We start from the raw sequence: 27,701 nt of genomic DNA on the forward strand, positions 1-27,701 counted from the left end.
TACCCTATACACAACCCTCAAAGTACATGCTGCCTGCCATCATAACCTCTACACTCCTCTCCTGCACATACTCCCCACTGTCATACCCTTCACACCTTTCTTCTACATACACAGTGGAGGGTAAATATTTTATCCCCTGGTGATTTTGTACATTTGTCCAGCCTGAGGTTGTTTGGCTGAGCTTCTCCTATGGATCACAGGAGTGCATGATTTTGCACTCCTGTGACACGTCAGTGGAATCCGTAAAGTCACTGTGTCATCACGGCAACAAAGTCTGGAGATGCCAGGTGCCTGGACTGATAGTCTCAGCTAGCCACCGAGATGGCTGCTCCCCGCCCCACCACAGCTCAGCGCTCCAGTGAGTGTGGAGGAGCAGAGAGGAGAGCTGCTGATTGACAGGCAGCAGCTCTTTGCTTGGGGAGCAGTGAGAACTGAGCCATCAGTGATGTTCGATCGCTCGGTTCTCAGTGCAGAGGCGCCAGGTGACAGATGCTGCATCCATCTAGGCAAGTATGAATGGGCAAAAAAAAAAAAAAAAAAAAAAAAAAAAAAACACACTTCTCTTAAGGGTAGGTTTATTTTAACAGTGTGGGATTGTGTAGGTCTTCAATCTTGTCCATGACATCCTTGGAAATCTTTGGTCTTGGCCATGGTGGAGAGATTGGAATTTGATTGCTTCTGTGGACAGGTGTCTTTTATACAGGTAACAAGCAGAGATTAGGAGCACTCCCTCTAAAAGAGTGCTCCTAATCTCAGCTTGTTACCTGTATAGAAGACACCTGGGAGCCAGAAATCTTGCTGATTAATAAGGGATCAAATACTTATTTAACTAATTAAAATGCAAATCAATAACATTTGTGAAATACATTTTTCTGGATATTTTTGTTATTCTGTCTCACTGTTAAAATAAACCTACGATTAAAATGATAGTCTAATCATTTTTCAGTGGGAAAATATACAAAATCTGCAGCAGATAAAATACTTTTTTCCCCTCACTGTACTGGCTGCAGTCATACCCTCAGAACCTCTCCCCTACATATACTAGCTGCTGTCATACCCTCTGCACTCCTTTACTGTACATCTTACCCGTTAAAATAGTTTAACATAACATAACATTTCCCCAGCCCTGCCTGTCTGAAATGGGTACATTTCTGATTTTTTTATATATATATATATATATATATATATATATAAAGCTTTGAATGAAAACCATTGAGCAGCATTAAAAACATAATTCTTGGGGCTTAATGAAAGAAGGATTGTCCTCAAAAAGCCGATTTCCTTTAGAAAGCAGGTAATGAAGTAGAAAATGGCCATCGTTCATATTACTCAACAGACTTATTGAAATAAAATCTAAGGATTTTAATGCAGGTTTTACAGCATAAGGGGATAAGTGCCTCACTTACACCTAGACTACTATAATACAGGTTGAAAAATTAGTAATCTATCCAAGCTGGACCAATGCAAGTAAAAATTGCCATACCAAAAGTTATTTAACGATTTTACTGCTGCTGTAACAGGATGTCAGCAATCTCACCATGCAGTCCCATCATGCCTCTGGGTGTAATGCTTGTGGCTGTCAGAGTCTCGCTATGCCTCATGGGACTTGTAGTTCTGCAACAGCTGGAGGGCTGCTAATTGCATATCCCTGCCCTAGAGGATAAGTTCCCCTTTTGCAAATATGTTACACCAATAATCAGGGTGTAACATGTTACGAAAAGACCAGCCCTCGCACCTACCCGATCCCCACTGCGACAGCTAGCAGGGTTGTTCTTCCTGCCCGCTAGCTGTCAAAAAATATAAAACAAACACAAAACAAAAAAAACAAACAAAAATGGCAGAGCAGGGCTCCGCCGCCCAGCTGTATCACTGATTGACAGTGCTCTGTGGATGGAAAACTACAAGGTCCCACAGCCTTTGCAGCTGTCAGCTTGTAGTTTTCAATGAACTACCACGGTGCTATGGAGTGCTGTGGTAGTTCAGGCAGACCAGCATGGCGCCAGCGATCTACTGATCACTGGCGCAATGCTTCACAGCCCCCCCCCCCCCCCCCCCCCGAACTTATTCTTTAAACATAGCAATCAAAAACTGAGCATTCATTGGGAGATTCAGACCTGTGACTGAGGAGCACTGCTGACACTGCTGTTGCTGCAGTTGCTGGCGTACATGTTGATCCACCTCTGTCTCTTCACTTTCATTAATGCCTGGCTGTGTAAAGCTGGCAGTAACAGAGGTGCCGGACTGGAGAGAGGGGGCCCCAGAAGACCTGCCCTGTGAATCACGGCGTTCTTCTAACTGTCCCGAAAGCAACTTCCTTTCCCTTGTCTTCTTTAATAAGCATACTCGATCCCGTATAGATTTGGCCACAGCTTTACTGTCACTTTCATTAAAAAATCCAGATTTTACCTTAAAAAAAAAAAAAAAAAAAATTAATTAGGAGATACTTCATAACATTTAGCTGCAAACTTTTCTCTGTAAAGCATTTTGAAACAGGCGCAGCCAGAGACACAAAGAGAGGGAAGAATGCCCCTTAAAATTAAATCGATTTGGCCAAAAGTACTCCACTAAATAAAAGATAAAGGGGAGATTGCGCTATGGATTGATATTAGAGTGAGTAAAGACACAGTGGGTAAGAGCTACCTCTACCTTGTATGTCCAACCAATTAAAAGGTACACTATGCTATATGAAAAAAAGGGTTAAAGCGGAGGTCCACCCTAAAGTGGACCTTCCGCTCATTGGATCCCTCCCCCCCTCCGGCGCCACAATTGGCACCTTTCAGGGGGGAGGGGGGTGCAGCTACCTGTACAGTACAGGTATCTGCACCCACTTCCGGGATAGCTCTCTGCGGAAAGGGGCGTAGATTACGCCCCTTTCCGAAAGTCCCCCGCTGCCTGCTGGGAAACACACAGATCCTAGAGGCAGCGGGTCCATCCTTATTGCGCAGCGCGACTCGCGCATGCGCAGTAGGGAACCGGGAAATTAAGCCGAAAGGCTCCACTTCCTGATTCCCATACCCAAGATGGCGGCGGCAGCACCCGAGACACGATCGAGAGATCGGCTTCGGGTGCCGACATCGCGGGCGCGCTGGACAGGTAAGTGTCACTATTTTAAAAGTCAGCAGCTGCAGTATTTGTAGCTGCTGGCTTTTAAAAAAAAAAAAAAAAAAAAAAAACGCGGACTCCCGCTTTAAGTAGAGTTGGCGCTATATCTTTAAATTGTGAATAAAAACTTGCCAATAAAAAGAGATGGCTCCAGGTGACATCTTGATGATGAAGCGCATAGGGCGTGGCCATAGGATGTACACTCTCCACAGTAAACAGCGGCCGGCGGTGGATTTACATGTATTGCGGTTTTTAATTTTTGTCACATGTGAGTAGTTTTCTCTCTTAATAAACTATTTGTGGAAACATACTACACTATGGATACCCTTCTTTTTTATTCAATATGTGAATGAGGCAAAAACACCAGAGAGCGGCACAGGGGCTTACACTGTGAAGGCGAATCTACCCCTGCAGGGGCAGGGTATCTGGTGAGGGCATCATTAATTTGCACCGAAAAGCGCACCAGGAGCTCTTTCCATCTTTGGAATCGTTTCAGATAGGGCTGAAACAACTAATCAACAACTAATCAATTATGAAATTAATCGATTACTATTTTCATAATCGATTAATCGGCCAGTAACAAAATGGGGTTAAAGCTAGTGAGTCTGATATTTACCAGAATGACCCTTTAATAGTATATCTCTCCTCTAATAGTATATGCAGTATATCTCCTCTAATAGTATATACAGTATCTTTCCTCTAATAGTATATACACTATATATCCTCTAATGGTATATACTGGGGATATGCAATTAGCAGACCTCCAGCTGTTGCAGAACTACAAGTTCCATGAAGCATAGCAAGACCGACAGCCACAAGCATGACACCCAGAGGCAGAGGCATGATGGGACTTGTAGTTTTGAACAGCTGGAGGTCCGCTAATTGCATATGCCTGGTATATGCAGTATATCTCTCCTCTAATAGTATATGCAGGATATCTCTCCTCTAATAGTATATACACAGTATATATTCCCTCTTATACAGTATATCTCTTCTGATTGTTATTCTCAGAGTGGATTTTGCTCCCTAACCATATAGTTGGTTATTTATATTTACCACTGCATATAGAGATATTTAAGAATAAATTACCTTTTTTTAAACTTTACATATTAACTAAATTATACACTACACTTTTTTTAAGGTTATTAACTGATTAATCGATTAATCAAAACAATAAATCGGTCAACTAATCGATTATGAAAATAATAGTTGCAGCCGTAGTTTCAGATTGTCTGCACAAGTCACCCTCAATATTATTTTTGGGACTATTTATGTAGACTGAATGCAAATTAATTTTAGTTTTACCAATGCACATTATTATATGCATGCATTCTTGTATAATTAACAGTTTATTATATACACCATAGGCATGTATGCACGTATAATGGTTAACTGTTATAGATTATTAGGTATTGATCTTAGACACGTATAATACAGTGCCTTGCGAAAGAATTCCCCCCCCCCCCCCTCCTTGAACTTTTCAACCTTTTGCCACATTTCAGGCTTCAAAACATAAAGATATAAAATTTTAATTTTTTGTGAAGAATTACCAACAAGTGGGACACAATTGTGAAGTGGAACGAAATCTATTGGATATTTTAAACTATTTTAGCAAATAAAAAACTGAAAAGTGGTGCGTGCAAAATTATTCGGCCCCTTTACTTTCAGTGCAGCAAACTCACTCCAGAAGTTCAGCGAGGATCTCTAAATGATTCAATGTTGTCCTAAATGACTGATGGTGATAAATAGAATCCACCTGTGTGTAATCAAGTCTGTATAAATGCACCTGCTCTGTGATAGTCTCAGGGTTCTGTTGAAAGCGCAGAGAGCATCATGAAGACCAAGGAACACACCAGACAGGTCCGTAATACTGTTGTGGAGAAGTTTAAAGCCGGATTTGGATACAAAAAGATTTCCCAAGCTTTAAACATCCCAAGGAGCACTGTGCAAGCGATCATTTTGAAATGGGAGTATCAGACCACTGCAAATCTACCAAGACCTGGCCATCCCTCTAAACTTTCAGCTCAGACAAGGAGAAGACTGATCAGAGATGCAGCCAAGAGGCCCATGATCACTCTGGATGAACTGCAGAGAACTACAGCTGAGGTGGGAGAGTCTGTCCATAGGACAACAATCAGTCGTACACTGCACAAATCTGGCCTTTATGGAAGAGTGGCAAGAAGAAAGCCATTTCTCAAAGATGTCCATAAAAAGTCTTGTCTAAAGTTTGCCACAAGCCACCTGGGAGACACACCAAACATGTGGAAGAAGGTGCTCTGGACAGATGAAACCAAAATCGAACTTTTTGCCCACAATGCAAAACGATATGTTTGGCGTAAAAGCAACACAGCTCATCACCCTCAACACACCATCCCCACTGTCAAACATGATGGTGGTGGCAGCATCATGGTTTGGGCCTGCTTTTCTTCAGCAGGGACAGGGAAGATGGTTAAAATTGAGGGAAAGATGGATGCAGCCAAATACAGGACCGTTCTGGATGAAAACCTGTTGGAGTCTGCAAAAGACCTGAAACTGGGATGGAGATTTATCTTCCAACAAGACAAAGATCCCAAACATACAGCAAAATCTACAAAGGAATGGTTCACAAATAAACGTATCCAGGTGTTAGAATGGCCAAGTCAAAGTCCAGACCTGAATCCAATCGAGAATCTGTGGAAAGAGCTGAAAACTGCTGTTCACAAACGCTCTCCATCCAACCTCACTGAGCTCGAGCTGTTTTGCAAGGAAGAATGGGCAAGAATTTCAGTCTCTCGATGTGAAAAACTGATAGAGACATACCCCAAGCGACTTGCAGCTGTAATCGCAGCAAAAGGTGGCTCTACAAAGTATTAACGCAAGGGGGCCGAATAATTTTGCACGCCCCACTTTTCATTTTTTTATTAGTTAAAAAAGTTTCAAAAATCCAATAGACTTCGTTCCACTTCACAATTGTGTCCCACTTGTTGGTGATTCTTCACAAAAAATAAAAAATGTTATATCTTTATGTTTGAAGCCTGAAATGTGGCAAAAGGTTGAAAAGTTCAAGGGGGCCAAATACTTTCGCAAGGCACTGTAATTCACTGTTCTACACATTTTTATCACAAAAAAAAATATGTTTTTTTTTTCTTCCCTATTTATCTTCATCACATTGAAGAGGGACGTAAAATTAATTCAGGGGGTAAAATACCACTGACATATTCAATCACTGTCATCATTGAACTATCCAATCTAATACCCAGTAGGAAGGGTATATATCACAGCACAAAAAGAAACACAACATCTTTTTATTGGAAAGTTTTTATTCAAAATTTAAAGGTTTAGCACCAACTCTACTTAAGACTTTTTTTCATAAAAAGTACTCCACTGTCACATTTGGCACTTTGGTTTTCACAGGTACCCATTCAAAAATTCATAAACAGAGTTGGAAAAAGGATCACCCCCTTATGTCAGTATTTTGTTGAACCACCTTTTGCTTTAATTCCAGCCTATAGTCTGTTGGAATTTGTCTCCAACTTTGCACATCTAGACTTTGCAATGTTTTCCAGCTCTTCCATGCAGAGCTGTTCAAGTTCAATTAAATTTGATGGTGACCATTTCTAGACTGCAGTCTTCAAGTCTTTCCATGGATTTTCAATGGGATTGAAGTCTGGGCTCTGACTAGGCCATGGAAAGCCAGTCACCTTTTTTTCTCCTTTAACCACTGTGTGATCATTTTAGCTGAGTGCGTTGGGCCATTGTCATGTTGGTAGGTAAACCTTCTTCCCATTGACAACTTTCTGGCAGAGGGAAGCAGATTTTCCTCCAGAATTTGACAGTATGCTGCCTCATCCATTTTTCCTTCAATTCTAACAGGTGCTCCAGTCCCTGCTGCAGAAAAACACCCCCATAACAGGATATTACCACCTACATGCTATACTGTAGGAATGTATTGGATGTATTGGATTTCCGCCAGACATATGGTTTGTGTTGAGGCCAAATAATTAAAATTTTAGTCTCATCTGACCACAACACCTTTTTCCATGTGGCCTCAGAGTCTTTAAGCTACTTTCACACTGGGGCGGGGGGGGTTTAGCAGTAAAGCGCTGCTAACTATAGCTGCGATTTTCAGCCACTAGCGGCCGAATAAAGGGTTCAAAGCAGCGCCACCAAAGTGCTTTGCATGTGCTTCAGCAACGGTGCCCATTGATTTCAATGGCAGGGGCAGTGGTGCTTCTGGGACTTTTTCCAATGTCCTGCAAGTGCACCGCCCCAGTGTGAAAGCGCTTGGGTTTTCACACTGGGGCTGCAGGGTAGGCATTTTTCAGATGCCTTACAGTCGCCATTTTTAGCCCAAAAGCACCTGAAAAATGCCCGCATGTGAAAGGGGTCTAAAGGTGTGTTTTGGCAAAGCTCAGTGGTGACTGCATGTGGCCTTTGAGGGGTGGCTTTTTTCTTGCAACCATCCCATACAAGCCACATTTGGGGAGAATTTGTGATATTGTTGTCACATTCACACAATGACCACTCCTTGTCATAAATTACTGCAACTGCTGTAGACCTCTTGGTAGCCTCTCTGACCAGTTTCCTCTTGGCTCTTTCATTCAGTTTGGAGTGACATCCTAATCCAGGGACCAAATACCCTCCACTTCTGACTTCACCGTGCTTCTAGGTATTGATAAAGCCTTTGATTTTTTTTATTTTTTTTTTGTATCCCTCTCCAGACCTGTGCCTGTCCACAATTTTATCCCGGAGATCCATGATGACAGTGTCTTGCCACCCAGAGTTGATTATTTGCTTCAGTTGCTCCTGAAATCCTCCAAGAAAGTGCTTTTCATGCTGAGCTAATCAAAATGACCACAGCGGATCACAGTTGAAAGTCAAATGGCTGTGCGTACCACTGAGAAGGTGATTAGCTACACCCGATTGTCATTTAGGAGAGGGGTGATCCTTTTTACAATTCAGCGATTCCTTTATTTTTTATGACACGTTGGTGTTCTATCTTTTACTTGGATCTTATAAAGGTGCACTAAGTAAACACAGCTGGATAAAACAAAAATTGTCTGTTTATTTCAGGCTGCAAAGAAACAAAATGTGATTTTAAAGGGTGGTGATTCTTTTCTATACCCACTGTAAGCTCCTGTTTTTTATACCTGTTAAATAATTTGCATTTCCATCCATTCAGTTCTAAAATTTATAGGGCTCTGAAGCACAGCACAACCCTGTCTGGCAGTGCAAAGGAGCCCGAATTTTTATTCTTCTTTTCTGCAGTTAAAATAACATTTATAGGTCTTGTCCCTTTCCCAGTCGGTAACTAAACCATAATCTTTGGGCCTAAAACGTGCATATCAACAGGTGTCCATCAGATGAAGAAAAATGGCTCCAGCAGCAAAAGGGTTAATGTAACCATGCCTTTACAACTAATGCCAATTGCAGTTGCAAGATCTCACCATTTCAAAAGCCACTTCTTCCGGATTGTCGAGATCCAAGTTAAAGCTGAATTCTATAGCTTCATTGTCTTTATGTTTCCCTTTGAGCTTTTTGGGATCTTCCACCCAGAGTCTCAAAGCTAAAGAGGCGTTTATGCCGTCATCTTCCTCTGCCAGTTCCACCCGCAGCCCAGTGTCTTCAGCAAAAAAGGCATGGTTTAAGAGGTCCTTGATAGACAACCTAGACCACGAGAAACACAGAATCAAAAGGCTCACTTGCACAAGTCAATTTATAAGAAAGGACATTCAAAGACTAAACAGAGATGTTAAAAACGACATTGATTAAAGAAAAGGTGAAAGCCTGATCATAGAAAAATATACAAGCAGCAGTGACCCAGCTTTGCTGAATATTCCAAATAAAGAGCAACTACTCTCAAAAAACGTCTCTGATTGTAGTGAGCCATAGGTCAATTCTGCCTTACCATTCACTGCTGTTCCATCTGCTGAAGGCTGGGTTCATACTGGAGGGATGCGGGAACGCCGCGAATCCACGGCGTTTTCCCGAATCGCATGCCTCCCGCCGGCAGTTCACACTGCCCTATGCGGACTGCTGGGAGTGTCAGTGAAATGTTAATGACACCCCCAGATCAGTTCGCATATCGCAGTGTGATCTGCAAACTCGGACAGGAATCGGATCGCATGGTGTGAACCCCCAATGCGATCCGATTCTGCTGCGGACCAAAAAAGGGTCCCGTGCGAGTTTGCGGCGGGTGCGATGCGAATTCAGCCATACTATCTGTATGGCTGAACTCGCATCGCACAGAGATCGGATGTGATTTGCACTGCAGTGCGGTGTGAATCACATCCGGTTCTCGCTGCCGCAGCGGTGTGAACCCAGCCTAAATCCATACTCTTACCATGAAGTACAGATGTAGCAAGGCTTTCAGCCAAGCTCCTGTTATCACAGACCTACAGCTGGTCATCGACTGATCCCTGCTGAACTGGCCGAAATTTATATCACCTATGGGCAGGCTGAATTGATGGATTGATTTGGGTACAACCAGCATGCTGGATTTTTATATGTGATTACTATCAGCGGATATACCCGTTAGCAATAATCACTTTGTTCCCCTGGCCAGGACGGCTCCCCGCCATGAGAGCACAACAGCTCTACAGGAGGGATTCCCCTAACACTGTATTGATGGGGTAATTGAGCAATTTTCTTTCCTAGAAACTGTGGTTGCAGGAAAGAAAATCGTATCATCTATGGCCTGCTTAAGTCTGTATAGTTATGTGGAGAATCCATTGGAGGCAGGTCAATAAGAAAAATAAATGTAATGTGTTCATTTTTCGTGTTTGAAGTCTAGAAGAGATGCAAACAGCAAGTTTGCCAATGTCTGCCTAACCTCAAGTACCACCACTAGACTCCAACTAAAAACTGAATATACATGCACGGTTGATAGCCTGTGATGAAAAGAAATATGTCGTATATGCGACATGGATGGAGGGATTGTATTTTCACAGTGTGTGCGCCCCCCCCATCCCCAATCAAAATTCACAGATCAGCGCTAGAGTCATTGGCTGCATGTGCCGAAAAAATGCTGGTTTTCCAGCATGACTGTTTGACAAATGGCAGACAGACTGGCTTTTGTCGAGGAGTGCACACTGACCGGAAGTCAAGTGGGTCTGGTCCAGCTGAACCGGGTGACCGTGTGCATTTAGCTTAAAAGCAACATTTTACCCATAACCACTTGCTAACAAATAATGTTCTTTAGCAGAAACATACAGTCTGCATTAATAAGTATGCTACCAAAATTAGCGTGTGCTGTAAATTGCTTCCAGCACTGCCCCATTGGCAGCCATTTTTTTTCTTTAGGTTGCCAGCAAACTGGTCTATAGTAATTAGGCCCAGTACCTAAAAATAGAGAACTACTAAGCATGTGCAGAGCAGGGTGAGACAGTGTTTTAGCGGATTTCAAGCAGTATAGGCAATTATTTTTAATGTTTTACATATCTATGCCTGCGAAAGGGGCCAATCTGAAGTAATCAGGACTGCATTTTCTCATTAAAGTTCCCTATTAACTGCAGGCAAAGCATTTCTTTTTAGGTTTGGATAAAGTGGAGAAGGATTAGAACACTCTCAGGCTTTTATTATTGTCAAATCGAGGGAGATTTACCCCCTCGATTTGTTAGATTTATAGCCATCGTTCAAAAGTGAAAGAAAATCCCAAATTTTGGGTTGTCCTCAAAACAAGAATAGAGAGGAAGTCCTAAAAAGAATGTAAAACAGTGGTCATCAACCCTGTCCTCAAGGCCCACTAACAGGCCAGGTTTGCAAGATAATTGAAATACATCACAGGTGATATAATTTGCTGCTCAGTGATTGCAGTATTCTAGTCTGCATCTCCCCAAGGTAATACATAAAACCTGGCCTGTTAGTGGGCCCTGAGGACAGGGTTGATGACCAATGATGTAAGACCTTTACTGAATGGATAATCTGTACAGCGATTGATCCATTATCAGAGTTGACTTCAGATGGAAGTGTAGACCTCAGCACCAGCCATTTGGTGCTCATCATACTGTGCGGGGGTGAAAGAAATTAAGAGTTTTAAAGAATGCTGACATCTAAACACAACTGCATTTTTTTCTTTTTTACAAAGCATATGTCCAAAAATATTGCTTTGGGCCAGAGTTGTGCTTAAAAGTGGAACATCAACACTGCACTGGGCTCGGGGCCCAACAGGATCATGCAAGCCCATGTGCCCCCTTTGCATCTTGCTTGTTACAGGAGGCACCTGAAGGAGGGAGGAGCTGACAGCGACCGGCAGGCAATGCCAGAAAAGGAGGAAAGTGACTTGTGTACTATCAATGCACAGAGCAGGAAAATATAATCACCTTTTTAATTTTTAAATAAGGTTGCCTTTGGTATCAATTTACCTACCTGGAAAAATGTTTACTATAATATAAAAAATAAATAAAAGTGTGCAATTTTCTAAGGCTAAAGTCCACATTTTAGGTCAAGTGTCAAACTAGCAGGAGTCCAATCATGCTGTGAGCTAATTAATCACAAGAAACAGCTTTTCGCTCTGCTTTGTATGTAACCCTTCTGCAGAAATGCTAAGACACAAATGAAGCGTTTAGTTTGCTCCTTTCCCTTACCTTTCTGTCTTATTCTGCCGAATACAGCTCTCTATAATTTCCTTTACCTCCGGATCCGTCACTTTGTTGAAACTGGCAGGTTTAATACCCTATATGGTCAGCAAAGAAACAATTGTTAGGTCTCTAGAGGAAATGTTAGGACACAAACGAAAACATTTCCCATGGGCCGTATTGTACAAAACAAAGGTTTTGGGTTGGCAACATGAATAAGCAACACCCATAAAAAATCACTCTAAAGCTTGTTTCCTACAAGTTGTCCAATCAGGTCCACCTGTCACAAACTCTTCGGAGCGGTGGATGTCAGCGGACATGTGTCCGCCGGCACCCGCCAGCATTCGATCTGATCCTGTCTGCCAAAAACAGACGTATGGGAGACCCATTTCCCATCCATCTGACGGATCGGATGACAATCAGATGAAAACAGTCAGTCCGTTCCCATCTGACAACCCCATAAAGAAGAGTGGGGCTGCGTCTATGTCCACTCTGCATAGCAGAGTGGACATAGACCCATCTGCCTGCTCAGCAGGGAACAGCAGAGGGGAAGAGGCGCATTAAGAAGACCGCCTGCGTGAAAACCAGCCTAACTTGCAGAACTTCCCAGCATAATGCAAAAAGCAAACCATGTTAAAGTCCAACTCCACATTTAATGTTCCTGTAAATAGTTTGTTTGGAACAAATAAAGTATTAATTGCACTAACAGGCATGCTGAATTAACAGTGTGTAGCCTCAGCTTACACACACACACACACACACACACACACACACACACTATACAGTCCTGTGTTCTGGCAGCAGGACAGGGACTTGCATCCCACTCCCAGAATAAAATCAAGTTGGACAAATCGCTAGCAATGGAAAGCTTTGTATTCTATGAAAGAATACAAAGCTTCCTCCAATTGCCTGAGGCAGGAGGATGACATCATGATCTCCGCCTTAGCCAATCAGGGGAAGCTTTGTATTTATTCACAGAAAGCAAAGCCTCCTATGAATAGCTGAGCAGTGCTTAGCTCGATTTTTCTTTCTTCCGGGAGCGGGGCAGCAAATCCCTGTCCCACTGACAGAACACAGTGCTATATACTGTGTGTAGCCCAGTCTACACATAATCAATACAGAGTGCCCAGCAACCGCACCTGCAAGTGCATTAAAAAGTATGAGCCAGCTTGGCCCAAAGTAACGATTTAAAAAGGGACAATAAAACGTGGAGTTAGGCTTTAAAGCTTGTCAACGTGGGAAAAAAACTTTACCCACAAAAAAAAATAAATACAAAAAAAACACCATGCTGAGATACATCATTTAATAAACCCAGTCTCTCTTTGCCTTGGAAAACTACATATGTGATATTACAGTCAGCTAAGGCCCAAAAGGCATGGATTCTCAAACATTTCAACAAGCCTGATTAACAATACACTTTTTGAATTGTAGATTTCCTATCTTGACATTGGGTGTAACGACTGAACTAAGCAGGCCATTTCCTTGGTGTCCTTGTGAGACAACGTTTTTAACAAGATACATTTTTTTTTTTTTTAGACTGTTCCCAGTATGGGTGGACTGTTTGGTGGTGGGTATGGATGACCCTGGAGGTAGACTGTTCTGGGTGAGGAGCATGGATGACCCTGGAGGTAGACTGTTCTGGGTGAGGAATATAGATGGACCTTGAGGGAGACTATTTCAGGTAGCAGGTATCTGGAATCTTTAGGGAGACTGTTCTGAAGACTTGTACAGATGGATCTTGAGGGGGGCTGTTCTGACTGATGGGTAATGTACTGGGTAATAACTGACTTTTACCAAAAAATTTCCTAAGCAGATAAGTGGAGCTTTTAGAGATAGATAAAAACAAGCCGTGCAGCTTTGACTAAAGTTAAACAATTTCCCTGCTATATAGGTGTAGGACATTTACATCATCCAGTCCTGCCTTGCTGCTAGGGCATTGCTAAGACACTGCCAGCTGTTACTGATAACCCCCACCATCACAGGACTGAGCTCCCAAATTCCTGCAAGCATGGTGCACTATTCACCTCAGTCTTGCTGAGTTCAGAGCTACTCTAACAGAGGAGAGAGTGCATGTGAGGGGGTTTGATGCCACTGATTGTGTCTAAGCAACATCCTAGCAAAAAGGCAGGGCAGGAGGATGCCACCTTTGGGAGTTTTTGAGCCAGGCTTTGGGAGTTAATATTGCAAGGGCATTAATTAACTTTGGTTAAAGCTGCAGTTTTTATCTAGCACGTCTCCTTATCTTTATAGACAGTTTTTGGGGAAACATGAACTACCCCTTTAAAAAAAATGTTGAGAAGGTCACCAAATGAATCCATGGCTACAAAGTATTGGCTAGCGACTCTCAAACTGACAACTTGCATGTTTTATAGCTTATCTAGCATAAGCCAATAGCATTTGTTATGCCAACACAGCAATTAAAAATAAGAAGCACTTACGCACTTATCTTGAAAACAGTCATTTCCTTTAAAGATAAGATAATTCCAATTTGGTATTTTCACCTAACCTACTATGCAGCTATGAGACTACAAAATAGGAAAGTTGCCAAATAACCAATTTTAAATGCCAAAAAGATTGACGGTTAATTATTGGATGTGTATGGAGCAGCGCCAGGTACGAAAGTTTGTCACTTGAAGGACTTTTTGAAACACTTGTGCTTTTCAAGGGAAAAAAAAAACTCCCCTTCAGGGATTGGGCAGTCGATGTTAATAAAATCAGGACAGAATGCACTAAGGGGACCTGTGTTAAAGGGATTGTAAAGTCAGGTTTTTGTTTTCTCTTCATGCATTCTATGCATGAAGATAAAAAGCCTTCTGTCTGCAGCAGTTACCCTCACACTTACGTGAGGTCCCACTCTGTCCAGTGATGTCCACGAGTGTCTCAGCCATCTGAGATTTTCCCTCCCAATTGGCTGAGACACAGCAGCGGTGCCATTGGCTCCCGCTGTTGTCAAAGTCAGCTAGCCAACCAGGAGAGAGGGGTTGGGGCCAGGTCAGGGTTTTATGTCTGAATGGACACAGGGAGATGTGACTCGGCTCAGGTGCCCCCATAGCAAGCTGCTTTTACTGTGGGGCACTGAACAGGAGGGAGGGGCCAGGAGCACGTAAGAGTGACCCGAGAAGAGGAGGATCTGGGCTGCTCTGTGCAAATCCACTACAACAGAGCAGGCAAGTATAACATTTAAAACTAGGCTTTGGCCTCGGGAGCCCCAATTTGAAGGCAGCTTGCTGTTGGAGGGGGCATTCAGCAGTAGGGAGAGGCCAGGAGCACAGAAGATCCAGGCTGCTCTGTGCAAACCCTCTACAATAGAGTAGTCAAGTAAAATAGGTTTGTTATTTTTATGGCAAAACAAAACGAGACTTTACAATCACTCACTTTAAGGCTTGATGCCTTAAAGCGGAGTTCCACCCAAAAATTGAACTTTCGCTTTAAGTGATGGTGGAGTTTTTATGGGCACCCAGCTCCCACTTCCTCCTCTGGCTCCGCGGCACAGGAAGGAAGTTCACCTCTCCCCCCTCCCATCTTCTGGGGCATGTCCCAGAAGATTGCCTGGCCATTCACAGCATGGCTCGCGCATGCACAGTCCAGTACTCGGATGTGAAGCCACAGCCAAGCGCCCACAGTTAGAATTCCGCCGCTGTGGAGAGGGGGGGGGGGGGGGGAAGGGGGAGGAGCGAGGCTTTGTGCGCCCGCATCGCTGGACAGTGGGACAGGTCCGTGTCTGATTCTTAAGAGTCAGCAGCTACACTTTTTGTAGCTGCTGACTTTTAAATGGGTGGAACTCTGCTTTAAGTGCCATGAAGGGGAGCTAGCCTTCAACAAACCCCAACACAGGTCCCTCCTACAGTGCATTCAACAGTGCATTCTGTTGTGATTTTATTAATATTGACTCCTCAAGCCCTGAAGAAAGGCTACCAGCTACCCTCCGGAAGAAAATTGGCTGTATGCCAAGCGTGGTAGCTCCACTTTTTTTTTTATATCACATGATATTAGCACAAAGTTCTAGAAAACACAAAAATTCAGTTAAAAAAAAAAAAAAAATCCAGTAAAGTTAATTTTAGGACACACAAATGCAATAAATGACCCAATTTTGTAGTAAAATATCAAATATGCGGTTGCGCAAAATAGAACCAGCATGTCAAACATTAAAAAATTGTGTGCGTCCGTGAAATGGCGACAATCTGCATCCTATATTTTCAGGACGATGCATTAAAAGCCCATACAGGTTATCAGTTAGGAGCTATTGTACTATTGCTCTTACTCCATCGCGCGCGGCGATAAGCAACGTGTATCGCAATCGTCATTTTCTTGCGTAGGCACCCCTGATGCGTGCATTTATGCTCGTATGTGCATGTATGTGGGAAAAAAAAAAAAAGTCCCCGATCTGATGATTTTTGGGTGACAGCTAGTATGGCCAGGGAAACTGAAAGGGGACCTGGAAGTGACATGTCTAGAGTTGAGCCGAACACCCCCCAGTTCGATTTGTGCCAGAACTCTCAAACATCGCAATAGTTGGGACCCAAACCATGAACTCTTTGAAGTCTATGGTACCTGAACTTGAAGAATCACAAGTCCCCATTTTGAAATCTTATATGCAAGTTATCGGCCATTAGAAAAAGGGAATAGGGGTCTGGGTACTGCCCTGGGGGACATGTATCAATGCAAATTTTTTTTTTTTTTTTTTTTACAGATAATTTTTACAGGAGCAGTGATTTTTAATGATGCTTAAAGTGAAACAATGAAAATGAAAAATTCCTTCAAATATAGTGCGGGGGGGGTCCCCTTATTAGTCTGCCTGCAAAGTGGAGCATCTATACCATGTATAGAACCTGCTGCAGAAAAACTGACATTTCTAAAAAAAAAAAAAAAAAAAATTAACTTGATTTGCCCTGCAAGCTTTATTTAGGAAACAACAGCTTAGAGAGCCAGTCTGTATGATGAGGTCACAATTTAGTGCACTCAGAACAAGATTAGAGATTTTGTGGATGAATTCTGGTGTCTCTTTGGCAGACTTTGGATGTAAATAAAGTTTTACGCCACAGTGGGCAAGCCTTTTTTGAAGAAGCCAAATTAGAGTACCCTCAGGCCTTAAATAATGTTTTTTTTATTTAGTTTTTTTGTTTTTAGATAAAGTCTGGTGTCTTTCGCACACTTTGGATGAAATTAACAGGTGCGGAAAAACTGGGCTTTGGGTGCTGGTGGTGCCTGCACAGTAACTCCACAGTGTTACTCTTGAAGGGTGCAGGAATGACATTGTGTTCAAATAACCCAGCTGGCTCGTCAAATGCATGATGCTGAGGCTATGGCAGGAGTAGCTATGGACAAGGAAGCAGAATAAGCTGCTCTGGCAGCTGTGGTGGACTGCGCACTAGTCTTGGGTGTCGGAGGATAAGGATGGTTTAGAAAGCCAGTTCACCACCTCCTCTGCATGCTGTGGCTGGATAGCACAGGCAACATCACTAACCTGCCTGAGGACTGACCGCGTCCATCTTGTGGACACATACGCTGCTGGCCCTCTCATAGTGGCATGGGAACATCTGATTCTCATTGTTTGCCTCCCAGACAGGATGGGGGGGCAGCTTATGAACCAAATTTGATACTGGGAAATGTGTAATTTTATGCACTTTATTCAATGAAAAGTGGTGTTTGGGGCACTTTAAATTGTAGGACTGCCACTGGCAACTTAAAGCGGTTGTATACCCGAGGGAGCCGACATGTTCCCTCTGCGTTTCTTCCGGGTATCGTGGCGCTGAGTGGCCGGAGCCGCGATATCGTCACTCCCTCACATGCGCGCGGGAGATTTCTTTCCGGCAGGGTCCAGCGTCTGCCGGACTTTCAGCCGAGAATCCCCTGTGCACATGCGCCGCTGCAGTCAGCAGCGCATTGCGAGGGGAATATCTCCTAAACCATACAGGTTTAGGAGATTTTTTTTTACCTACAGGTAAGCCTTATTATAGGCTTTCCTGTAGGTAAAAGTCATAAAAATGACTAAACAGCCGCTTTAAAAAAAAAAAAATGGGGGGCAGGCACGGGACAAAATAAAAACAAAAGGGGTATACAGCACTGTATATAGCACTAAATGTTACTACACTAACCTTACGCTACACTATACTGACAAACTACACTCACAGTAGCAAACAGCCCTGCTCTAGCTATATCCACTCAAACGCACTGCAAAAGGTTCTTGTGCGAAGGAACCTTTTATATAGTGTAGGGTGAGACTACGAGCACTGAGCCATGATGTAAAGTGGCGCATCTATACCATGTATAGAACCTGCTGCAACAAAACTAACATTTCTAAAGAAAAAAAAAATAGTATTTTTTGTACTCACCGTAAAATCCTTTTTTCTGTAATTCACAACCGACACAGCTCCTCTCTTAGACCATTGGGTTGTATACCTTTCCCTTTAGGAGACACTAGGCAAAGTTGTAAACACAACACTCAGAACTTTCAGTTCCGCCCAGGGAGCGGTCCCCTAGGTATCAACCCTCCACCCTGCCTTGCAGTAATCAGTACATAAACAAGCAGTATAACGTAAAGATAAGGAGGGGCGGGTGCTGTGTCGGTCGGGGAAATTACAGAGAAAAGGATTTTACGTCGAGTACAAAAAATGCTATTTTCTCTTATATTCTCCGACCGACACAGCTCCTCTCTTAGCCATTGGGACGTCCCCAAGCAGTGCCAAACGAGGGGTGAGAAAAACAGCATAAAAACCTCATCCATCAATCATGGCAAGTGGGAACTAGTAAAACTGTACCCACAAAACAATAGTGCGTGGAAACCTCCACCACAAAATCAGGGTACCCTCAACAGGAGTGACTACCCACAACCGCGCAAAAAAAAAAAGCGGAATGCAACAGTGCATTCTTCTATACAGCCGCCTGCAAAAACTTTGCGGCCAAACAGGCATTAGCCGATACACTGACGTCTATCATGTAGAACTTGGTAAACGTGTGGACAGGCGACCAGGTCGCCGTCCTACACACCTGAGCGACAGACTATTGGTGTCGGAAGGCCCAAGACGTTTCGATCGCCCTTGTGGAATGGGTCCTTTAAGGCGTAGGCTTGTACTACAAGCTGTCTGATCCACCTGGAAATGGTGGCTGATGAGACCGCCATGTCTTTCTTGGGACCAGCTACCGAGACAAACATTCGAGTCTGACTTTCGCAAGGGAGCAGTGGTAGACAAATACACTTTCAGAGCCCGAACCACGTCCAGAGCGTGAAGATCCACCTCCTTAGGGCGTTTAGGCCTAGGATAGAGAGATGGTAACAATGTCCTCATTAATGTGAAAAGCCGAGACCACCTTTGGTAGAAAGGTCGGTTGCGAACACAACACCACCTTATCCTTATGGATAACCAGATAAGGCGACTTGCAAGACAAGGCCGCCAGTTCCGAACCCCTCCTGGCCGAGGTGATGGCCACTAGAAAGACCACTTTCTGGGAAAGAGTCATCAGGGGAAACTCCCCAATATTTTCAAGCAGCGGGTCTTAAAGCGCCAATAACACCAGGTTCAAATCCCATGGGGGCAACGGTGGACGGCTTCCACTCTGCGAATCATATGCGGTAACAGCTTCAGTGAAGGAAAGGCATAGATCAGCTGGTACTGATCCCACGGAGCCACCAGCGCGTCTGCCCACGGATCTCTTATCCTGGACACGAATCTTGGCACCCTCCGATTGAGACGGGGGGCCAGAAGAGCCACGCCTGGTGTGCCCCACCTCAGGCACAGCAACCTGAATATCTGTAGATGCAATGCCCATTCTCCTGGGTCCAGCATCTGGCGACTCAAGACAGTCCGCCTGCCAGTTCTCCACTCCGGGAATGTAAATGGCTGACAAAACCAGTACATTTCGCTCTGCACACTGAAGTATGTGAGCGACCTCCCGTGCCACGGCTGAGCTACCCCCCCCCCCCCCCTTGGTGATTGATGTATGCCACTGCAGTGGAGTTGTCCGACTGGATCCTGATCGCACATCCTTGCAGTCTCATTGACCATGTGGCGAGGCACAGCCTGATCGCTCTCAGTTCGAGCAGATCGATCGGCAACTTGGATTCTTCTGTCGACCAGAGGCCCTGAGCCGACTGAACCCCCATTACTCCACCCCAGCCGAAAAGGCTGGCGTCCTGCGTGATCACTGTCCACTTTAGAAGTAGGAACGACTTTCCGGCCTTAATCACCAGAGACCCCAGCCACCAGATCAGCGATTCTCTGACTGACTGGCTCACCTGAATCTGACGATCCAGGGACAACTGAGATCTGTCCCATTTTGACAAGATCTCCTTCTGCAGGACTCTGGTGTAGAACTGGGCAAACGGTACAGCCCCAAAAGGAGACCACCATGTGCTCCAGGACTTGCATGCAAAAGCAAAGCGACGACCACCTGCGGTTCATCCACAGTTTTACCGCAGATCTAAGTCTGCAGCTTGTCTGAACGGAGAAAACTCTCGCTTCCATCGAGTCTAGCAGCAAGCCTAGGTACTCCAGACACTGAGTCGGTACAATCACTGAGTTCTTTAGGTTTAACAGCCACCCAAATTCTCGCAGAGTCTGCATGGTGATCCCCACATCCTCCTCTAATTCTGAGATGGAAGATGCTCTCAGGAGATTGTCTACATATCGCACGATCGCGACCCCACGTTGCCGTAGCAATGCCAAAACCGGAGCCAAAACCTTAGTAAAGACTCAGGGGGCTGATGCCAGACCAAAAGGGAGAGCCACAAACTGGTAGTGGGCTTCCCCGACTGCAAATCGCAGAAACTTCTGCTGTCTCAGGCATATGGGTATGTGCAGGTACACATACTGGAAGTTCAAGGGTGCCAGGGACCCTTAATGGACTGCAGCAACTACTGGGCAAACGGATTCCATTCTGAACCTCTGCACTTTAACAAAGTGATAGAGGGCTTTTAGATCCAAGATTGGACGTACCCCTTCCTTCTTGGGAACTACAAGCATATTTGAGTAGAATCCCTGGAAATGTTCCGATTCCGGAACCGGTACAACCACCCTGTGACTCAGCAGGTCCCTTACTGCCCCCAAGAGGGCCTCCAGGTGAGCCGGGGATATGGGTATGCTGGAGAGGAAGAATCTGTTTGGTGACCAAGAGAAACTCTTGTAGCCTAAGGAAATCAAATCGCAGGTCCATTGGTCGAAAACTGAGGGGACCACTGGGCTGCAAACTCCCGAAGACGACCCCCCACCCGAGACATGGGTGGGGACAAACCTTCATGCGGTAGCACTTATACTCGCAGGCTTGCGGTTCCAGGAACGTTTTTGTCCATCCGTGGTCGTCCTGTCAGGCTAGGGACATTATACCGAAGCTCCAGGCGGACTGAAAAGCCATTAGTGAACGGAAAAAGGGGCCCTTGCCTACGGCGTGGCTCCTTAGCCTTTCTGGCCTGTGGGAGTAGTGTACTCTACCACCGCTGGCATTTTTACTAATGCCAAAGAGGCTCCAAAGAGACGGTCACCAAGGAGGGGAAGATCCGTCAGGGCTTTTTTAGATGTCTGGTCAACAGACCAGCATATTAGCCAAATCGGGCGTCTCAGCACCACAGCTGACACTGAAGCCCTAGATACAGAGGGAGGGTATCCAGGGCCACGTCACAACGTACTTAAGGCCTCGCACTAGTTGGTCTGCTAATTTAGCACGGACAGGAGAAGCCTGTTGCTCTCCCAATTTGTGGTGCAAACGTTTTGCCCGCTCAGTCAGTGTCTGTGGCACAAGTGCCGATGCCAATTCTGGTCGCACAGAGGACCCCACAACCGTAAACCAGGAACGAGCCACTGCCTTGGCCTTCCTATCCGCGGGATCCTTAAATGCAGGAGTTCCTACTACCGGGATCATGGTTACTTATTTAACCTGGATACTGGAGGTCCACGACCGGAGGAGAAGGCTTTCCTCAAAAGGGTAACGCACCGCCATGTGTCTGGGTCCCAAAAAGGTCAGTTGCGTGCGACCCCACTACCTGTAAGTGAACTTGTAAATAAGTCAGATACGGGAACACTATAGGTGAACATGCTGGCTTTCGGGACCCAAAAAGGACCAGTACATCAGCAGGGGGGCCTGAATCTTCAGGGTATCACGCACAGCTGTGATAAGTGCTCCAACAAGCGCTTTGTTGCGCACGGCCCCAGACGGGGACTCATCCTTACTGTCCGAACGGTCCTAGTCAGCGTCATCTGACAAGACAGAGCAGGGGTCACCAGCCTCAGCAGAGCTCGAGTCTGTGCCAGAGCTCTCCCCAGAGGACGGGGGGGCCCACCTTATTGCACCCATCTTCCCACGCACCGACTCCATCTAGCAATGAACGAGTTGAGGACCCCCATCAGGGTGTCCATGGGCACTGCGCAGTCTGCAGGTGACCCGGTTGCCATTGCCTGGACTTTGGGAGAAGAAACACTAGTTTCTGAGCCATGCTGACCCTATCTTGTCTGCCACCCAAAGGGGACTTAGGACAGTGACAGTCCCACCCTCCCTGCTGCCGCTGACTGAGGGACTCATTCCCGCCAGATTCACCACCCTGGGGAGTTCTGCACTGTCCACAAGTGGTGCCTGTAGTCCCTGAGTGCGCCCAGGTGCAGAGGAAACCAAAAACTGAGTTGGTGATAACCACTGGAACGAACGATCGCTAAAACGATCAGAAAAAATGCTCAGGCTTCCATAAATTGGCCGCTCAGCGTCCAGTACACAGATGGGAAACACAGGGAAACACGGGGAAAAGGGCTGTGAGAGCACATGAGCCATGCTGCTGTCAGAGAACACTAAAATATGTTCAGGCTACCAGAAAATGGCCACCAGTGCCTTGAATAGGAATCACATAGAAAGTGGCCGCTGAAGCCCAGAAAGTCAGCCTGCTCTGCCCACACCTAAAATGGCCGCCATACATCGGCACGAGGTAGATATAAAAAACTCCCTGCAAAGCCACAGGGCTGCACCATTCCCAGCAGACCCTCACAAGCACCTTCCAGGAGCTTACCATACAGGTCCCAGGACCACCGCCATTCAGCCAGACCCCCCCCCCCCCCCCCATGTCAGGTGAGAGCCCTCAGAGAGCCCCGATATAGGCACACATCGCTCAGCAGCCACATGCAGCATTCCCCCCGAAGGGGACAGGGGAGAGAAGATAGGGACAGGGGAGAGAAGATAGGGACAGGGGAGAGAAGATAGGGACAGGGGAGAGAAGATAGGGAGGTGAGGGGGCCCCCGAATCGACCTCCCAGGGAATGCCCAGCTGCTCAGCCCCATCAGAACAGGGAGAGCTGTACTTACCAGTCCTGAAGAGCTGGGAGACATTCCATTGTAGATCTACTCCTGATCAGTACAGGGTAGCTACTGGCCTCGGCATACTGCGACAGACATCAGTAGCCCGGTCATATGTATGCCCCAGAGCATAAAATCTCACCGACCACCTCTGGAGCTGAGGTATGTCAGCCTGCTGAGCCGAAGCTGCGACCTGCACATGCTCGATGGCCGGACTGGGGAGACTACAAGGATAAGTGAACCAGCCTGTCACCCAGCCGGCTATTGATATAAGATCACAGGGTCACTCATCTTGCGCAAAAAGCAAAGCTTCTGCATAAAAAAAAAAAAAAAAAAAAAAAACACGGATCTATGGGCCCGCAGGGTTCCTAGGTCTGTCTCCTTCACTAGGCAAAATAAAACTGATTACTGCAAGGCAGGGTGGAGGGTTGATACCTAGGGGGGGCGCCCACTGGGCGGAACTGAAAGTTCTGAGTGTTGTGTTACAACTTTGCTTAGTGTCTCCTAAAGGGCCAGGTATACAACCCAATGGTCTAAGACCCCATTCACACCTGAGCGTTTTGTAGCCCTACGCCAGAAGCTACAAAACGCTGGAGGGGAAAAAATACATTATTCTCAATGGAGATGGTTCACATCTCCACTCCAAGTCGCCTGAAGCCCTACGCCTGAAGCTCAAACAAGTTCCGGAACCTTTTTTGTCGCGCGAATCGGGCTGATTTGGGCGTTTTCATTCCCATAGAAACTAATGGAAACGCTCGATTCAAACGTTTAGCGTGACAACGAGCGTTTCTATGGGCGTTTTGACGCTGTATCTGCTCAATGCTTAACATTGGTGACCTTTTGCCCTGCACAAATTTGCGACAAAACGCGGCAAAAAATGCCGCAAATCGCGGTAAAAAACGCCGCAAAAAACTCTTGAAAGAGCTACACTCAGGTGTGAATGCAAAGAGAGGAGCTGCGTCGGTCGGTGAATATAAGACAGAAAAAACAAAACAAAACAAAAAAAACGCACTTTACTAAATAAAGAAAGCTTGCAGGGACAATCAAGTTAACAACGGCTTGGAAAGCCAGTCTGTATGATGAGGCCACAATTTAGTGCACCCAGAACAAGATTAGAGATTGAAGAAGCCAAAATTACAGTACCCTCAGGCCTAAATAATCTTTTTTTTTTTTTTTTTTTTTAGATAAAGTCTGGTGTCTCTTTTGCAGACTTTGGATGGAATTAACATGTGCAGAAAAACTGGGCCTTGGGTAGCAAACAGAGCCCTGCTCTATCTCCACTAAACACACTGCAAAAGGTCCCTGTGAAGGACCCCTTTTATATAGTGTAGGGTGGGACAATGAACACTGAGCCATGATTGGGCAAAGTCTCTGACTGTGCTCTGTGCCCCGATTGGGCAAAGCCTTGCATCTGATCAGCAATCAAGTGCGTTGCTTTATCTAATTAGAGCCCTAGAATGCACCGTGCAATGCAGTGCATTGTGGGGTGCTCGGCAGGCAAACATCCCGCAGAGCGCCCCACAAATTCAGCTGTTGGCCGAAAGGGCGAACAGGCCGAATTTTTGCTCGGCTCAAGCTGTCCACCCCAACTCTAGACAGGTCGCTTCCAGGAACTCCTCCAGACACATCCAAGAATTTTGCAACCTGTGAATGCCGCCTTGGTCGCTATCAGAGTAGTAACAGCCTAGAACCAGAACAGGGTCAACCCATACTATACTTCAATCACAAATCTGCTACTTTGAAAGGAAAAAAAAAAAAAAAAAAAAAGAAAAAAAAAAAAAAAAAAAAAGGTACTCCATTGGAACCAATTTTCACTTCAATCAGTCCAGCATCATCACACAAACATCCTGCCTTGCTGAAGAAGCCTGATAAAGTTTAGAAAATCATTGATACATTTGCAGGCTTTAAACTTAAATATACAACCAAGAGCGATATTATGAAGGCACTTTTTGGCAGAAGTGGTGAAAACAGTCGCTTACATAAAAGGCTGCTCTTTAGTTAAGAGTGTATTGCACCAGAGGGAAACAAAAGCAGAAGTACATTATAGGTTGAAGGCAGAAAGCAAAACCATGTTAGAAAGCCAACGTACGCTGGTTACTTTGCGGTAGATCTGAGCGGCATTCTGGCATTCAGAGTATGGGTATTCTGAGGTAGCCATTTCCAGCATGCACATGCCAAATGCATAGACATCCACAGACTCGTCGTAATGCTCCTCATACATTTCTGGGGCCATGAATTCTGGCGTTCCTGGAGAGAAATTATTATAGAATGCATCACCTTCACCTGCAAAGCCCATCTTGACACACATACAGCTTATCAATGTGAAATTCAATAAAGCAACAGCTTTAGCAAGAAGAAAACAAGGAACAAAACCTGTTGTTAAAACAGTTCTATTCCCCTAAATGCTATTCATGCATCAAATAGGCCAAAGCTTCTAGAAACCCCTTAGCGCAACATCATTAACTAAACCTTTAGATTTATTTATTTTTTTTTTGTTCATTTTGTCACAACATAATAGATACTGATAAAAAGCAAAAAAAGTACAAAGTTTAATCCCATTCTGTAAATCAATTTACTAAAAAAAGGTCATTTGAAAACTAAACCTGCATGATAAGGATCTGAACAACATGTCAAAGGGCAAAACTTACATATTTTCTATGGCCTTTTATTACTCTGTAATAACATGCAACTTTTGGCCTATGTCAGGGGTCAGCAACCTTTTTTCACTTAAGGGCCAGATGCAATGTATGTGAATGCATGGAAGGCCGCATTTACCTGCTAATAATTGAAGATAATAAAAATCCTAACATAGTAATAATAACAGTACAGGCTTACCTATACAAAGCCAGATCCTGAGGGAGCATGTGGCTGGGGATTTGGATTTTACTGCCCCCTGCCCAATCCTGGCACCTGCCAGCCAGCATGGTCTGGGCCCCTGTGCCACCCTCCCCCAATAGTGTCCTCTGTCTATCTTCTCTACTAGAGATCGACATCACAGGGCTGGAAGGGGGCGGGAACTGCTGGTTAACTTTTCACATTAACACGCTGGTGACTGGTTGCTAGGGTTGCCTGGAAACCAATCACCTGCTGTGTAATGTAAAAAGTTAACTCCAGCGGTTCCTGCCCCCCCTCCAGTCCTGTGATACAGATTCTTGCAGATATACAATGAAGAGCACAGCGATAAAAATGTCAGTGGGCCTGGTGCCCATGAATTCATCATGGCCACTGATGGGCCGGACATATAGCTGTGGCGGGCCAGGTGCTGCGGGTTGCCAACCCCTGGTCTACGGCGAACTGCACATGTCTTATTTTAGGTCATTGGAGGCGACGTTGCATTCATTGAAGTTTTCAATGTCACTGCCCCCGTAGTAGCATGAATATCAAATTTGCAGTTTACAGATCTTTAAAGTCAGCTTCCCAGCCAGGTTGGGTTCAAAGAAGTATAAAAGTGATTGTTGTTTTAAGCATAAAAAAAAAAAAAAAAACTTTACAAACATGTCATACCTACCTGCTCTGTGTAATGTTTTTTTCAAAGAGCAGCCCAGATTCTCCTTTTCTCGGGTATCCCGCTGGCATTCCTGGCTCCCAACCACTGCTGAGCGCCCCCACAGCAAGCTGCTTGCTATGGGTGCGCTCATGCTCGCTCTCAGGCCCTGCTCTGTGTGTCCATAGGATACAGAGTCTGGCCTGGCCCTACACCTCCCTCCTCACTGGCTCTGACAGAAGCGGGAGCCAATGGCTTCAGCTGCTGTATCTGAGCCAATGAGGAGCAAGAGAGCCTCGGCTCTCGTGCAAATCCCTGGGACCTGGGATAGCTCAGGTATGCATTTAGGGGAGGGCTGCCCAGGAAGCTGCATGCAGAAGGTTTTTTACATTACTGTACAGAATTCAGTAGGCTAAAAATATAACAAAAAAAAAAACAAAAAACAAAAAAACCACACGAACCGTCTTTACAAGCGCTTGAATTCCAAAAGCAAACATTACATTACACCCTAACAATTCTTAGATTTGATGGCTGCATTGGTTTTCGCTTTTAAAAACAGAACTATAGTATAGGCAAAACTTATTTATTTTGGAAATAGCAAGGGAGGGTTATAACCCCGGTCAGTTTTTGTTCGCCATCTGTGTCCCTTTGTGAATGGTCTTCTCTTCCTGTCCCATAGCCAAAAAGGAAGTGAGAGGAAATCCCTGCAAATAAAGGGAATTCCTTGGTGTTCCCATTGGAAGGTTTCCCCTCTATTTTCTGGGGACAACCCAATATTTGGGATTTTCTTTTACGTCATCTTCAATGACCATGGTAAACAGGAAAAATAGAGAGTGTGCATCTCCCTAATGAGGGCACAGACAGCAATAAAAACTTACAGGTATTATAATCCCTCTTTTTCACTCTATCCAAAACAAGAAAAAAAAAAAATATAAGGAGTTTGTCTTAAGGTATACTTTAACCACTTCCGAACCGGCGCACGCTGATGTACGTCGGCAGAATGGCATGGGCAGGCATACTGGCGTACAGGTACGTCCAATCTTATATGCCGCCCTGCCACTAAAAGCGCCCTTTCGGCGGGCGCGCTCGCGGGTCCCGCGGACTCAATCGCCGTGGGCATACCCGCGATCGTCTCACAGGACGGCTGAACTGGGAGATGCCGTTGTAAACAGCATCTCTCTGTTCTGCCTAGCGATTTGGAGCAGAGATCAGTGTTCACTAAAAGAAAACCCAGCACCCCGCAGTTAGTAACACACCCCTAGGAACACTTAACCCCTACACTGCCACCCACT

The 27,701-nt window shown here is 45.1% G+C and overlaps 1 protein-coding gene across 1 annotated transcript in view; it reads right to left on the bottom strand.

Moving 5' to 3' along the window:
- WNK3 (WNK lysine deficient protein kinase 3) overlaps nt 1-27,701 on the bottom strand; it is a 214,588-nt gene that overhangs the window by 102,169 nt on the left and 84,718 nt on the right. Inside the window, exons 5-8 of the mRNA XM_077478893.1 lie at nt 25,015-25,172; nt 11,667-11,755; nt 8,529-8,748; nt 2,115-2,406 (exon numbers count right to left, since the gene is read on the bottom strand). Of these exons, the coding sequence (XP_077335019.1) occupies nt 2,115-2,406; nt 8,529-8,748; nt 11,667-11,755; nt 25,015-25,172 (759 nt within the window). The remainder of the gene's footprint in view (nt 1-2,114; nt 2,407-8,528; nt 8,749-11,666; nt 11,756-25,014; nt 25,173-27,701) is intronic.

The sequence above is a fragment of the Lithobates pipiens genome, unplaced genomic scaffold, assembly GCF_037356315.1.
Source record: "Lithobates pipiens isolate NorthernLeopardFrog02 unplaced genomic scaffold, aLitPip1_a1.2 Scaffold_1, whole genome shotgun sequence".
Classification (NCBI taxonomy): domain Eukaryota; kingdom Metazoa; phylum Chordata; class Amphibia; order Anura; family Ranidae; genus Lithobates; species Lithobates pipiens.